The sequence below is a fragment of the Carassius auratus genome, chromosome 8 (genome assembly GCF_003368295.1).
Source record: "Carassius auratus strain Wakin chromosome 8, ASM336829v1, whole genome shotgun sequence".
NCBI classification, from domain to species: Eukaryota; Metazoa; Chordata; class Actinopteri; order Cypriniformes; family Cyprinidae; genus Carassius; species Carassius auratus.
In genome coordinates, this window is record NC_039250.1 from 5,846,373 (window position 1) to 5,862,073 (window position 15,701).

General features: G+C 37.6%; 1 protein-coding gene across 1 annotated transcript; it reads left to right on the forward strand.

Annotated features, from left to right (window-relative positions):
- The first annotated feature begins 291 nt into the window (after positions 1-291).
- On the forward strand, positions 292-6,221 carry plk2b (polo-like kinase 2b (Drosophila)). The gene is made up of 15 exons (XM_026269273.1): positions 292-329; positions 793-1,105; positions 1,358-1,465; positions 1,555-1,671; positions 1,761-1,890; positions 1,985-2,168; positions 2,585-2,783; positions 2,878-3,025; positions 3,102-3,196; positions 3,318-3,447; positions 3,544-3,624; positions 3,742-3,901; positions 4,734-4,863; positions 5,016-5,126; positions 5,576-6,221. Exons 1-15 carry the CDS (start codon positions 307-309, stop codon positions 5,765-5,767), a joined length of 2,121 nt encoding a protein of 706 aa, XP_026125058.1. The 5' UTR covers positions 292-306; the 3' UTR covers positions 5,768-6,221.
- The last annotated feature ends 9,480 nt before the right edge of the window (positions 6,222-15,701 follow it).

Genomic DNA, 15,701 nt, shown 5'->3' on the forward strand with positions numbered 1-15,701 from the left:
TTACATGGCTGTCTATTACATGTGTGTCAGACTTGCATTATTCTTCCCACAAATGTAGAAAATACATGTATATTTTTTATTAATTTAATTAACAAAATAAGCAGCTAAATATGTTTTGATAAGTAAAATGAAATAATAAATAATAGTACATAAAGCTACTTTGATCTAAATGAAAATTAACATCAAAATTATAACATTCTTGTATGATTTTTATTATTACAGAGTCGAGAAGCTCAAGCCCTGATGTTGGACAGGCCAAAATACCAATTTAAATGGGGGATACTGATATTTGAAATGTTTTAAGCTATGCTATTTGAATTATATTTTAGGTAATAGTTTATCTAGCATGTTTAGTAGTTATTATATTTCAAAAACGTATCAAAATGCTTTAAAAAGGGAACATGCAAGGTGTTGTGTGTCACTTTGGCCACATGGTGATGCTCTGACACTCTTCCGTGAATCTGACGGTTTCAATGTCTTTACCATCGTACAAATGTCTTTACCATCGTTCATTTAGCTTATTAAACCACAATACATTGGCAACATCAGTAAACTGCCAATATCTCTCTTATTTCTCAAAAGTTGTAGATATATTCACCTGCCTTTGACCGACATACAAGATGTGTATTTATCACTATGTGAGAGATTGCTGTGTGGATATACATCATAGCTCATATAGACCTGATTTTAAGCCATAATCTTTGCCTAGTAGTTGTCTATGAGGTGTCTAGGATGTTTAATAATGGATACAGTGAGGTAGTTCATAGATGACAGAGCTCACACTCCATATAGGGTCTTCCCCGCTCGTGACGCAGTTCGTCTAGAGCAGACGCGCGCGGTGCTGTGGTATAAATGCGAGGAGACACGCCGGTCCAGCAGCCCTTTGACAGCACACACAGTAACACACAGAGCCATGGAGACACTGAGGAATACCTCTTACCCAGCTATAACGACACACAACGATAAGATGTGTGAGCTCAATAAAATAAGTGAGCAAGGATGGAAAAAGCCAGAGGATAACAGTCGGACCAGCACAGAGTATTCCAGAATTATTACAGACCCCAACACTGGGAAATGTTACTGCCGTGGAAAAGTTCTCGGAAAGGTAATGGACTTATTATTAATGCTGATATTGTTTACAATATTTTATTTATTCAACATTATTTTATTATTTGATGTGAAATGTATTATTCTATTTGAAAAAGTACTGCTATTCAGTGTGCATGGTTGCATTACTTTTGCGTTTACTTTTTAATGTGTCTGTCTGTGCATGCATTGATTATGGTTACATTGCTTCTCGAAAACCTCTTTATCTTGTTTAACATTAAAGTTATGTTATACTTTCTCTATGACATAGGGGGGCTTTGCAAAGTGCTATGAAATGACCGACCTGTCTTCAAGTAAAGTCTATGCAGCTAAAATCATCCCGCATTCACGTGTGTCAAAACCGCACCAGAGAGAGAAGGTAGGACAGACACATGGCATAGGCTACATAAATTGCAGTGCACAAACGATCGATCAAAAACCTCACACTTCTGTATTCTGTTGTTCCAGATAAATCGAGAGATTGACTTGCACAGAGCTCTCAGTCACAAACACATAGTGCATTTCTACCACCACTTTGAAGACAAAGACAACATCTATATTCTGTTGGAGTACTGCAGTAGAAGAGTAAGTTTAAAAGTCTAAGTGTATTAATGTGTAATATGTATTGCAAATGACAGTGTGCCCCCTGACTGACTTCTGGTAATCTTTTTTAGTCACTGGCCCATATACTGAAGGCACGTAAAGTCCTAACAGAACCTGAAGTGAGGTATTACTTGAAACAGACAGTGTCCGCTTTGAAATACCTTCACGATTTAGAAATCCTGCATCGTGATTTGAAACTAGGTATGTATGCGTACACTCACTGTACGTGCATGATGTTTATTAAAATTTCATCAGTTTATAATTAGTTAAAAATCTTCGGTTTTACCATTCAAAGGCAACCTGTTTGTGAATGACTCAATGGAGCTGAAAGTGGGAGATTTTGGGCTGGCTGCCAAACTGGAGCCGGTCAGCAACAGACGCAAAACGATCTGCGGTACACCCAACTACCTGTCCCCAGAAGTGCTGAACAAACAGGGCCACGGCTGGGAGTCTGACGTGTGGGCTTTGGGCTGTGTCATGTAAGTTTATCGCCCTCAGATTTACATGGTTTACTTTATACGTTCTATATTTATAAATCGTTTGGTTTGAATAGGCAATGAATGCCGATTCATACTCGCTCTATCAATAAATGTCTACTTTTCCATTCTAGTTGTGTATGCCATTGTAATCAGTGATTATGCTTCAGCTTTTATGCTTGAATGTCATATTAGCAGCATGTGGTTTACAGTTTGTCACCAGTGATGACCTATTTTGTGATAATTTACTCAACCTCGTGTCATTTCTAGCCTAAATGTCCTTCTTTCATCCAATGAACACAAACAAAATGTGGTTCGTTTTTGAAGAATGTGCTGGTTGCTCTTGTCAAAAAAAATTAATTACTATTTTAATTTGGTGCAACTATTCTTAATGACACATTTCACTTCTTCCTCTTCAGGTACACCATGCTTCTGGGTAAACCTCCATTCGAGACCACTAACCTGAAGGAGACATACCGCTGTATCCGAGAGGCCCGCTACACCATCCCGGCCTCGCTCTCTCTCCCCGCCAAACAGCTCATTTCCGGCATGCTCGCACAGAACCCTGTGGACCGCCCGCACCTGGATGACATCATTCGGCATGAATTTTTCACCCAGGTAAGTTTATTTGTTGCGCCGCAGTAGATTAAGTATATCCAGCCAAGCAGTTGGACTTTTCCTCCAATGTTTGTGTCTTGATTTCGCCCCGCAGGGCTTCATGCCAGAAACTCTGCCTGTCAGCTGCTGCCATTCTGCCCCAGACTTCCACATTTCCAGTCCAGCCAAAAGCTTCTTCAAAAAGGCAGCCGCTGCTCTCTTCGGTGGCAAGAAGGACAAAGCCAAGTACTATGAAAATATAAGTAAGTTCTTGCTTCAGTTAACTAATGCACTACTCATTTCAGATGACCCCATGAATAACTGTTTTTCGTCCGACAGATCGCTTAGCCAAAGAAGAGGAAGAGATATTCAAGCTCCGTCAAGATTTCAGAAAGTCTTCCATCAGTAATCAGATTACTACACACTCATCCGAGGTGAGCATTTTTTCCCTTTATAGTAGGCTATAATAAGGAATTCATCGCCAACTCTGAGATATTAATGAAAGTTAAGTGTTAGGTCATTCATGACACATATGCTGCGATTTTTCCTCTTTAGGAAGGAGGAAATCCGTCAGCACCTACAAGAAAGCCCGTTACCCAGGCAACTGCTGGAAGGCCGCAGACAAGAGATACCATTCACTTGATTGTTAGAGGCAGCTTGGGCAGCTGCAGCAGCAGCAGTGAATGTAAGTGTGTGTTATACGTGTGTTTCACCTGTTGGCTCTGACTCCAGCTCATTAGTTTCACAAGCTGATGCAATGTATCCCGCTGTCTCTCCATAGGTCTTGAAGACAGCACCACTGGCACTGTGGCAGAGGCTGTTATTAGTGTTCTGAGAGGCTGTCTTGAACACATGCCTAAAGGTAAATAAGACACATTATACGTTACACTTCACACCTTGGTTTTCTATAACGAATCCATTCTATAGAGTAAAGAAAATATACGATCTTTGCATTTAACAGTGCCCCTTTTTCCCACAGCGGACAGCCTTCCCAGAGGAAATGGTTGTAATAGCTTGAAGTGGGTGACTAAGTGGGTTGACTACTCCAACAAATACGGCTTTGGCTATCAGCTGTCTGACAATACAGTGGGCGTCCTTTTCAACAACGGAACGCACATGAGTCTCCTCTCTGACAAGAAGTAGGTGCTTCAAGCTGACTGTTTGCTAACTCAGGTCCGCTCTTTTTAAAATATTCATTAAAAGTTTAACCCCAAACAAATGTTTATATGTAATTCCAATCTGATTCATTTTTTTAAGTAGGCAAGCATTACACAACACATACTTATTAAGCAGTTCCTAATTATGAAATTATTACAATACAGTATTCTCTGATATGCACCACGATTCATACATGTGGGGTCAGTAATTGTTTACAAAAAATCTAAACTTTTATAAATTCAATACATTTGTTAATGCATTCAAATTATCAAAAGTGGAAATTGAAGACTTACATTTATCTGTTCATTAAAGAATCCTGAATATATATATAAAAAAATATTAAGCAACTGAACTAAAAAAAATCTAAAAGTCTTGAGTAATGTCTGGTGAAAATCAGCTTTGCAATTATTATTATTATTTAATTTTTTATATATATAAAAATATCATAATATTTTATTATATAATTATGTTTTTTAACACTTTACTGAATTTTTGATCAAATAAACGCAGCCTTGATAAGAATAAGAGACATTTTTAGAAAATCTGACCTATTTTTGAATTGTAGTGTATATCCAGTATACCCAATATTATTCCTTATGATTCTTATCCCTAGTTTTCAGGAAGAAAGAAAAACTGCACCAATATCCTAGAAATGTCAGTTGAATGACAAATGGCATTACACATGAAATATTATAAAAGAGCAAGCATTAGTCATAGACCTCATATATATGTAAGGCTGCAGATACAAACTGTGAGCATTGGGTTGAATTGACTGTGTAGTTGATAAATCGATGTTGTCTTTGTTTTTTATAGGACAGTTTATCAGTATGCTGCCCTCAGCCAGAGGTCTGTTTTCTCTGTTACTGAGGTTCCTGAGAATGCTGTGGCCCAGGTCACCATCCTCAAGTACTTTGCACACTACATGGAGGAGAATTTGATGGATGTGAGTGTGCTCTTAGATTCAACCCTTATGTTTGCATTCAGTATTCAAATTGTTACAGTCTAGAATTCAAAGACTTAATATTCTGGTCTAGACTTCAGGTTGTACAAGACATTGTTGTGTTAATATATTGTTTATCCTTGTTTTTCATGCAGGGAGGTGATATGATAAGTGAACAAGACACCCAGAAGACCAGAATATATCTTCTGCAGTGGCTGAAATCAGACAGAGCTTTATTGATGCTTTTCAACGATGGCACATTCCAGGTAAAATCTTTATTCATTACAAAGCAGCTCTTAAACCTGTATATGATGTCATCGCAGAACATGTATAATTTACTGTCATTTCTGAAGTATTAATTGAGATTGTCATTGTCATAGATTGAGATTTTCATTGTATGGAAAAGACATCTGTTTTTTGTTCTCTGAAAGACGGAAATGACAGAATATTCATTTTGTGAGAACTGTTCCTTTAATGCAGCAGTTGGTAGAACTTTATTCCTCATGTAAAAAGCTACTGTCTAGTGCTCTACGCCCATCAGACCCCTGGGTAGTTATCAGTCAGGTCTGTCTTTGTTCAGATAAAAAGCTGTGTTTACTATAGCACTGTGGGAAGAAGAAGGTCACAAACCCTGCTGTAATAACATCCTGCATCCTCTGAGAGTGTTTCACGTCTGTTCCAGAATAACAAAACCTTTTTCTTCATCTTCCAACAGGTGAACTTCTACCACGACCACACCAAGCTCATCCTGTGCACACAGCAGGACGAATATCTGCTGACGTACATCAACGAAGAGCGAACCTCCACCACCTTCCATCTGAGCACGTTGCTCAGCACGGGCTGCACTGCGGACCTGCGGAGTCGTCTGGAGTATGCATTGAACATGCTGCTGCAGAGATGCAACTGAGACTGACAGATGAGGAGAACAGTTGGCCACTGACTCAGCAAGATCTGATGATTTCTTTCGGCGCAAGGGCACAGAGGAGGGCTTGTTGAACCTGATGTCCACTGGATGTGAACCTGATGGAGCTATGGAAAGGTTTATAACCAAGATAGACTCTGTTGATTTACAAATGCTGAAATTCAGAGACTGGAGTGAAGAGGAATGATGTGATCAAAAACATTATAGAGAGAAAAGAAAATCTGGGCTGGGACCAGGCCTTGTTTGACAAGAAACAGACTTCTTGTGTGTATGTGTGGTAAAATGTTGATGGATCACACATGCATGTCCTAATCTGCAAACATAATTATTGTTTCTTTTTAATTATTGTTTTTCCCCCTCTGTCCTTACCAAATATTTATTGTGTACATAATTCCTAATTTATTTATTTAATGAATAAAATCCAAAAATTCTAACAACATTTGTCCAGTTAATATTTCTTTCATACTATATACTATTATTGTTTTTTTGTTGTTGTTTTTTTTGTGTATACACACACACACAGATCAGTTTATGTGCATTACCATATGTGATTATCATATTAGATTTAGGAGGGGAGGGTTGGTACTCAGGAGGGTGTGGTTTAGTTGAGTGGCACATGTAGTTATCCAATACTTGAACAAATATACTATTCTACGCCACTAAAATCAGCGTGGGTTCTGACTTTTTTAATAAAACAAGTGCAAAATGAAAAAGAACTCATGGCTCATAAGTAACAATGCCAACATACACACAGTGTCAAGGTGTACAAAGCCACATCAAGATGTTGTGGAAGTTATTTAGATAACAAAGCAATATCGAATTTGCAAAACTGAAACAATAGCAGTCTGTCTTTAGTAGCGTGTACCGACTCAATTCACTACATGAGATATGGCATATATAAAGCAGAAATAGTAAGAATTGTATGCTATTATGAATTTACAGGTGGATCTCAATCAATTAGAATGTCGTGGAAAAGTTATTTATTTTAGTAATTCAACTCAAATTGTGAAAATCGTGTATTAAATAAATTTAATGCACACAGACTTTGGTTATTTTAATTGTGATGATTTTGGCTTACATTTAACAAAAACCCACCAATTCACTATCTCAACAAATTAGAATATGTTGACATGCCAGTCAGCTTATCAACTCAAAACGCCTGCAAAGGTTTCCTGAGCCTTCAAAATGGTCTCTCAGTTTGGTTCACTAGACTACACAATCATGGGGAAGACTGCTGATCTGACAGTTGTCCACAAGACAATCATTGACACCCTTCACAAGGAGGGTAAACCACAAACATTCATTGCCAAAGAAGCTGGCTGTTCACAGAGTGCTGTATCCAAGCATATTAACAGAAAGTTGAGTGGAAGGAAAAAGTGTGGAAGAAAAAGATGCACAACCAAGCAAGAGAACTGCAGCCTTATGAGGATTGTCAAGCAAAATCAATTCAAGAATTTGGGGCTGGGGTCAAGGCATACAGACGTGTCAAAGAATTTGGCTACAGTTGTCGTATTCCTTTTGTTAAGGCACTCCTGAACCACAGACAACATCAGAGGCGTCTTACCTGGGCTAAGGAGAAGAAGAACTGGACTGTTGCCATTGGTCCAAAGTCGTCTTTTCAGATGAGAGCATGTTCTGTATTTAATTTGGAGGAAGGATGGAGAAGCTCATAGCTCAAGTTGTTCGAAGTCCAGTGTTAAGTTTCCACAGTCTGTGATGATTTGGGGTGCAATGTCATCTGCTGGTGTTGGTCCATTGTCTTTTTTGAAAACCAAAGTCACTGCACCTGTTACATACCAAGTAATTTTGGAGCACTTCATGCTTCCTTCTGCTGACCAGATGATTTCATTTTCCAGCAGGATTTGGCACCTGCCAACACTGCCAAAAGTTGGTTAAATGACCATGGTGTTGGTATGCTTGACTGGCCAGCAAACTCACCAGACCTGAACCCCAGAGAGAATCTATGGAGTATTATCAAGAGGAAAATGAGAAACAACAGACCAAACAATGCAGATGAGATTAAAATATATTATTACCTCAGCAGTGCCACAAACTGATCACCTCCATACCACGCCGAATTGAGGCAGTAATTAAAGCAAAAGGAGCCCCTACCAAGTATTGAGTACAATACAATTTAGTACACAGAGTTTCACAATTTGAGTTGAATTACTGAAATAAATGAACCTTTCCACGACATTCTAATTTATTGAGATGCACCTGTAGTTTGAATGACACACAGGCAGTTCATCTTTGCACACAACCGCATGCTCTGTAATAAATAGTTTTTGCGCTTATGGTCCTGAAAGCAGCGTCTTGCTGTTAGGAACATACTATGAGTGGAATTTTAAGTGCTTTTGTTCAGAATGCTTACAGCGTGATATTAATTAGTGAATGTAAAAAGACGGGACACAATTCTAATGTAAAATAGATTTCTGCAGTTCTTGCAATTGAGATGCAGCCGACTGTTGAAAAGGTAACACACACACACACACACACACACACACACCCACTTAAAGGAAGTAAATTCAATTAATTGCTGGCTATCTACTTTTATTCTGAATATTTATGTAGCTAACTGAAAAGTACTTGAAGGCTACATTCCATTGTTTGAATTTATTATGTATTTAAAATGTTCACTTTGCAGCAGTATTTCACATTGCAGATAGCTTGTTCAATTCCTTTAAGTAACACAATCAGACAGTTTACAGAGTGACAAAGAGGGCAAGGCCCATCATCAAAAAGCCTATGTAAAGTTACTTAAGCATACAATATACAACTATGATGTCAACTTTCTAGAATAGTCATCAGATGGATAATAGGAGGAGGAAACATTACAATATTATTTGGGAAGTCAAATGAATGACACATTCGTGTAGAATTTCATCTCAAATAAACTACTTCCATCTTACAATTAAAGGAAACTTTTTAGGCAAACTCCCAGGAAACATATAAGAATATTACCTAGACACACCTCAAACAGAGAATTATGAATATTACTGGAACATCGTATTCTAAGTGGAATATATTTAGCCCCTTTTATCTTGGGATCAAAACCCCCACAATCAAGCAATTGTCTGAAAGACAACACAAAAGCTCACTATGTTTTGATGCCAGTGTTCCTTGAATTTTTGTAAAACCATTTGACAGGTTATCTTGAAAGAGAATGAATTAGCTATTAAAGCTAAATTTAAATTTAAAAATAGACTAAATATAAGTGCTTTCTAAGTGTTTGTCCTCACCATACTCCCAGTGGGCACAAAATTAAATACAGTACAAGAATAGTGGAATTATTGTTCACTGCATTTCTCAATATTAGCACACGGACATAATCAGAATTCTACAAATCTTTTATAAAGTTATTTAGGGAAGTAATACTTGGTTTGTCACCATGCTGTTTTAAAAGACATTGCGTTACTTCCTGACCTTTGAAAAAAATAAATCTGGCTTTTAACAAGCCAAATCTTCAGCAAGGATGACTCAAATACTCCTTTAGAAAATGATCTGCCAACTCTGCAGCCAGGCAAACGTCTCCATGGAGGTGTATGCATGTGTTGATGTGAGCGTGTTTATGCATATGTGCTCCAGTGTTTGTTCTGGCATTTGTTTATGCGTGTGTGCATGTGTGCGACGTACCTTCTGAAGTAATGTCACAAAGCTGTGCTGGTTACGCACGTGTTGCGCTGATGTGTGGGCTTCACAGATTCATCACAGGCTTGAGAACCAGATGAAATGTTGTTTAGTTCAAGCGCTATATCATTTCCCAAACTGATCCATCCCTCGGATTTCACATTTGACCCTGTAAGGGTGGAATTCATCTTGAAAGGAAAGCAGAAGGGGAAATAAATCAATAATCAGAAGAGTTCAGGCGTTTGAACTTCAACCGAAAATAATTTTCATAAGCCCACTCTCTACCACACTGTGAGTTTGCTTAGGGAGAAATACAATGTGGTTGGAAGTTAAAGAAAGAGTTAACGGTGTATGGAGGGTACACTGAAGCGATCTGACGTAGGAAGATGAAACATTTTCAAATAATTTGGACAAGGCATATTGCAATCACTCGAGTAATCAAATCCACAGCGTACTTGACATTTCGATCAAAAAAAAAATATGCTCTCAGATATCAGTCAAAGAGGTTTGTACCAACAGTGCTGTGAAACTCAAAAAGGGATGTTTCACATTGTTTCCTTGCCTTCAGTCTTGGGAGAAGAACTCCTTTGGGCCCCAAATCACATGTATTCCACGTGGAACCAACCCAATTGGCAACATTGTCTTACTATGAATAACTTTCTTGTTTCTGAAAATGCCAAAGCTTCCCACATACACACGCACAGTGGCTTCCCATTTGCTTTACAAGCCCAATCTAGTTGCTGACGTCAGAAATCATATCTTGAACAGAACAAAGTTACTTATTTATAAAATGGAGCGCTGTTTTCATATCACTCCTTTTTCAACACTTTGTCAGAGATGTTCAGCGTAAGGCCTGTCTGAACAGTTTTTGACAATGTAAAACATGATGTCATGTCTCACTTTAGCCTAATAAACTGATGGGCTCATTGTTAAAAGGCTCAGTTGAGCCTTGCCAAAAAGTACTGCGGTACAGTAATGGTATCAGATGGTAATGGTCCATATACAGTGTCAATGATTGATTAGCAATTTTGGAGTTGGTAAGATTTTTAAAAACATTTTTGAAAGCTGCCTCTGTTCACCAAGGATACATGTATTGGATAATACTGTAAAATATTCATATTTTGAAATATTATTACAATTTAAAATAACTGGTACTTTTACATATTTTTATGTGCTGTGATGCAACTTGTGCTGAATTTTCAGCATCCAGTATTCCAGCCTTCAGTGTCACATGATCCTTCTGATATGGCGTTTTCAATAAAAAAAAAATAAAAAAAAATTACTGAACCCAAACATTTGAATAGTAGTGTACAAAAATAATATGGTATTGAAAATGTATTGTATGTGTGTGTGTGTGGGGGGGGGGGGGGTGACATCATGGTACATTAATGCATACCATGGTATTAAGTGACTACCATATTATTTATTTTTTTCTTCAAAGAATATCATAATGCCGTGCTACATGTACAAAAATTGAAGTATTACCATGACATCATGTCTAAAAAACACATGTTTTTTGCTAGTGAAACTGGCACTTAACAATCTTCCAATTATTTTTATTCTATTCTAGTTTTCTCAGCCTTAAAAATACCTGAGATTTCCAAATCCCTGGGGCATGCTGACTTTCTGAACCATATGATTTCCGAGAAAGGCCATTTCAAATGTTATCAGTGAACAGAGTTTAATGTGTGTCTGTTTTTGTCAGGGCTTTGGGGAAAAGTGATCCCCCTTAGGCCACAAGTGGTCTGAATGCATCTTTACCAGAGAAGGTTCAGTGCTTACAGGAGAAAGGCTGCCACAAAATGACTATCACACACCACAAAAATGGGATGACATCATGCTGCATATGGGCATATGTGCTGATAACAGAGAAATGCAATTTGTTTGCACAATGATGCATAATTTAATTGTAAACCCTTTCATAATATTTATGCTTCTGAAATGGGTTATTCTATTAAGAGTTAGGAATGGTTACACACGACTGATCTTAGTTCCGAGGAACAATTTTGCTCTTGTTGTCAAACTGTGTGTTAGCTTACAGAAGAAAATTCCTAACGACACATGCCATCTTAGATAAAATTCTCACTGAAATACCGGAAAACATGCCTAGTGTGAAGAATTCGTGCTCAGCTGCTCTCTTCTTAGGCCTGGATACACCCAAGACAAACATGCTAGTTGGAAAGTTTCTGTCAACAGTGGCAGAACTAACAATGTTGGTGTGCATTTATTCTGTGAAATCCTGGACATGCATCCTAGTGGATATCCCATGTTTGTCAGTCGGATGAAAGAACAATACTGTGGGTGTAGGTGTGTGTGTGTGGCAAGGACGTTACCATTAGTGCACTTAGTTTCACAGCAATTTTGTATGGATTTGTTATCAACATGCATTAAGCAAATGTTATTCAAATTTCCCAATTTTACTGAAATTTAGCTTTGGTTTCTCATTAGGTTTCACATTTTGTCCTGAGGGGGAAGTTTCTCATTACTAAAAGATGGGTTGAGGTCACAATGACTGCTCCAACTTTACAAGTAGAAGAATAAGATCTCCTGCAGGTGATCTGTAGGGCTAATGCTCTGTAATTGAGCACAGATGATGCTCAGCCCACTCGGTGATTTGTGGACAACATGGTGCCCTTGGCAGGTTTGCGAAGCTTTTGAAGCTGTGACCTTTTAGTGCCCATGAATGACCCCAAATCGGGCTAGTATTATTAGAAAACTGGACTTTGAAAAATGAAATGCTTATTATGCATCATTGCTTATAGCACATCGCTTTTACCTTGACGCAGAGGGGTGGGTGTGTGTTTGGTGTGTGATTCATGCAGAGCTCTGTCTGTGGGCAGAGATTGATCATGTCTGCTTGAGCTTTAACGGAGGCAGACAGAACCTTGGATCTTCCTCATTAAGGTCTGAGAAGGATGTGTCAAGAACAGACATGTTCAAGCCCCCCCTCAAATGACACACAACCCAAACAGCAGCTGAAATGCTGAAAAATCACCGGGAGCTGTTGTGCCGTGTCAGTGTGTCACATCTGGTTTGCGAGCTCAGAGACTGAGGCCAGAGGCTTTATTTTTCAATAAACTGATGTTCTAACAGCCGTGCTTATGAAATACGCTATGGCTGGCACTATGGCATGCCAGCCCAGGTGCTTGGAAACTGTGAAAAAAACAAACATACAGCACCAGGAGCAGGTTCAGCAGCTTTATAAACTTCATAAACTTTATGTAAATAGTGAGACACTTGTGTAAGCACATTTGTGAAACATTTATCTTCTCTGTGTTTGGAGAGTTCAAGCAGTGGCTACACTCTTAGCATAGGCTTATATGGTTCGTTTGGCTTGGCTAACAAACCTGAACAAAGCAAATTCTGAATCTAGTTCAGGAAGCCAAAGGATGTTAACTTGTAACAGTAAAGAGCACTTTCTATCACAAAATGGTATTCAGTGACAATACCCTTCAATTGTGTTTGTATATGAGATTATATTGTTTATGTCATTACCTTTACAACCACAGTTTTCAACAAAATAGTTACTGTTGCAAACTTTTGGAAACTGCTTTGCATTTCTCAAATTATGTGGTTTAGCAACCACATAACAATGCTCAAAAAACCACCCAAGGGTGTGTTTCCCATGCAACAACATAACTCATAAATCACAGTTTTTTGGGTGTTCGTATCAATATGTTAGTCTTAAGGTTATCTATAAGGCAGTGTGCTCCAAAACAGTGACAAAACCCATATTTAGAAGATATAAGCATTTAAAGCTTTCAGTTCATCACATCCGCCAAAACAGCTCAAATTTTTTTGATGTCACACAGTACTTCATCTTCTCATCAGATCTTCTGACCAATCAAATAGTCTCTAGAATCCGAAGCACCCGCCCCTTGCACTATAGATAGATGCTGAAGTTGTGGCTGAGATCGATCACTCAGTGTAGTATTTCCTGTACTGTGAATGCCTCCTAGTGCACAATGCTAGTCACAGTAAACCGACCATATGCTAGCCGCCTAATGTCACAAAAATGTCCCAACCAATTTAAGAGTAACAATTTAATTGAGGTTCAACAAATAAAAAAAAGATGCAATACAGCTAAACAAACCATAAAACCATTGCTAAACAAACCATAAAGTCTACTCCCCCAAGATTAAATATATAAACATGAGCCAGGTTCAAAAGGTAAAGGGGGAGGTGCTGCTTCAATTTATAACAATGTTTTCAGTATTTCTCGGAGGGCCCCTAACCACCAGGGGGCCCCCCAATAATTTTTTTTACTTTATTTATTTATTTTTACAATTAAATAACTTAAACAAGTGATATAAATGAATGAATGAATGAATAAAGAACGAATAAATGAATAATTAAAGACAAGAAAATTCGTATTTACCGACAACTGCTGCTGTGTCTGCTAGCGTTTGAGTCTTGCGTATAGACACCTCGCGTGCATTGACAATTCGTGCCGGCCCGCAAGTGCGCATCACTGTAATAAATGATAAGCCATGTTACAAAAAGGATGTATCCCTCTGGTGCCGAAAAGAGAAAGAAGAAAAGGACATAAAGTTGGCTTGTCGACTCGTTGGACGTTCGAGAGTCTCTAAAGTTACATGCGATATTGGTATACACTTTTCTAACGTCAGTAGCATTTGAGGAGAATGACTTATAGTCATAAAAACAACTGTAATTGTTCATCTAGGTGTCAGGTATAATGCACAATTGAATATAATGTTTAATATTTTTTTTAACAAACTGTAAGACATATGTAAATTATGCTACTTTTTCACATAGGCTCAAAGGCAAATTTGAAGCTCAATAGCATTTGAGGAGAAAGACTTGCAGTCATGAAACAATTGTAATATGTTCATTTAGATGTCAGCTACAATGCACACCTTATACATTTTATATATATATTTAAATAAATTATAAATCATTTAGGTAAAAACGAGGCCCGTTTATCTTTTATTATTGTTTATAATTTCCTTTTGCAATTTTTCCTTTTCCTTTCTGAATGCTTAAGACTATGAAATAAATTAGTCGCAATAAAGTTATAGCCATAGGTAAATGTCGAGAGCTAACATTGTAATTAGTAAATAATAAAATTTATTCTTTTACTTTTTTTATTTGATTAAAGTTCTATTTTCACCCCATAGTCGTTTTTTTTTTTCCATCATCATATTTGAGGAAGAGGGGCACAACAATACAATCCTGCTGTCCCAATGTCATCAGTGACTTTGCCTTCAGAAAAGCTAGCAAGGAACAATTTTGAGGTCATTGTTGTACAATTGTCATTGTTGAATCCTAGCTGTTCTCATGTTTTCTTTCATTATTTAAGTTTTTAAATTTTTTTTGTAACATTATATTTTTATTATATTAATGTTTGTCTATTTTGGTTTCATCTAAACGATTGCACATTTAATGCACATTTGCAAATTATTTATTTCATGTTTTGTGACAGTTTGTATTCAGAAATTTAAGAGTAAAGTATGTTATTTAAGTATTGATTTTTATTTATTTATTTTGTATTAATACATAACCTCACTGTATTCATTTATAATGTAACATTATAGCGTGACATTTGTGTCAATAATCTTGAAGCACAGGTGACTCCGCGTGGTGGGAGGGGGGCCCCCAAATCAAATTCTGCTTAGGGCCCCCAAGAGGCTCGGGCCGGCACTGCTCACCAGGGCACCATACAGACTTTATTAACCCTCTGAGGTCTAAGGGTATTTTGGGGGCCTGGAGATGTTTTGCCATGCCCTGACATTTGTGCTTTTTTTCAGTGGCTTATAAACATCTAAATGGCTAAAGTCTAATATCACTGTAATCAGCACAAATTGGGCTATGATAATATGAGAACAGCATGTATGTACATGATTGAGTTTTTGAGATAACAATGTTTATGTATGGTTAGTGAAAAACTAATAATGTTAAATCACTTGAATAAATTCGGAAAAAAACATAGGTATTAATTATAGGACCTAAAAACTCTGCATGTAATAACCGAGAACGTTGTCTAAGACTTGATGGCTGCTCTGTCTATGTATGCTATTTGTTTCTAACATTTGTAAAACATTTTCAATCTAAATTACCGCCTATGCTCTCAATGTCAAATGCAGAAATGTTAATCCATCCGTTAATGACTCAAGGTTATATTATTGTAATGCTTTATTGGGTGGTTGTTCTGCATGCTTAATAAACAAAATGCAGTAGCTAGAGTTCTTACTAAAACCAGGAAGTATGACCATGTTAGCCCTGTCCAGTCAACACTGCTATGTGGTAATAAATCATTAACTCATCCATGAAC

Bases quoted from the DNA above. Each gene is read 5' to 3' on its own strand.
- plk2b (XM_026269273.1), top strand. From the start codon at position 307: ATGCTATTTGAATTATATTTTAG. The intron at 2,169-2,584 runs GTAAGTTTATCG...CTTCCTCTTCAG, and splicing joins TGGGCTTTGGGCTGTGTCAT to GTACACCATGCTTCTGGGTA. The intron at 3,197-3,317 runs GTGAGCATTTTT...TTTCCTCTTTAG, and splicing joins TTACTACACACTCATCCGAG to GAAGGAGGAAATCCGTCAGC.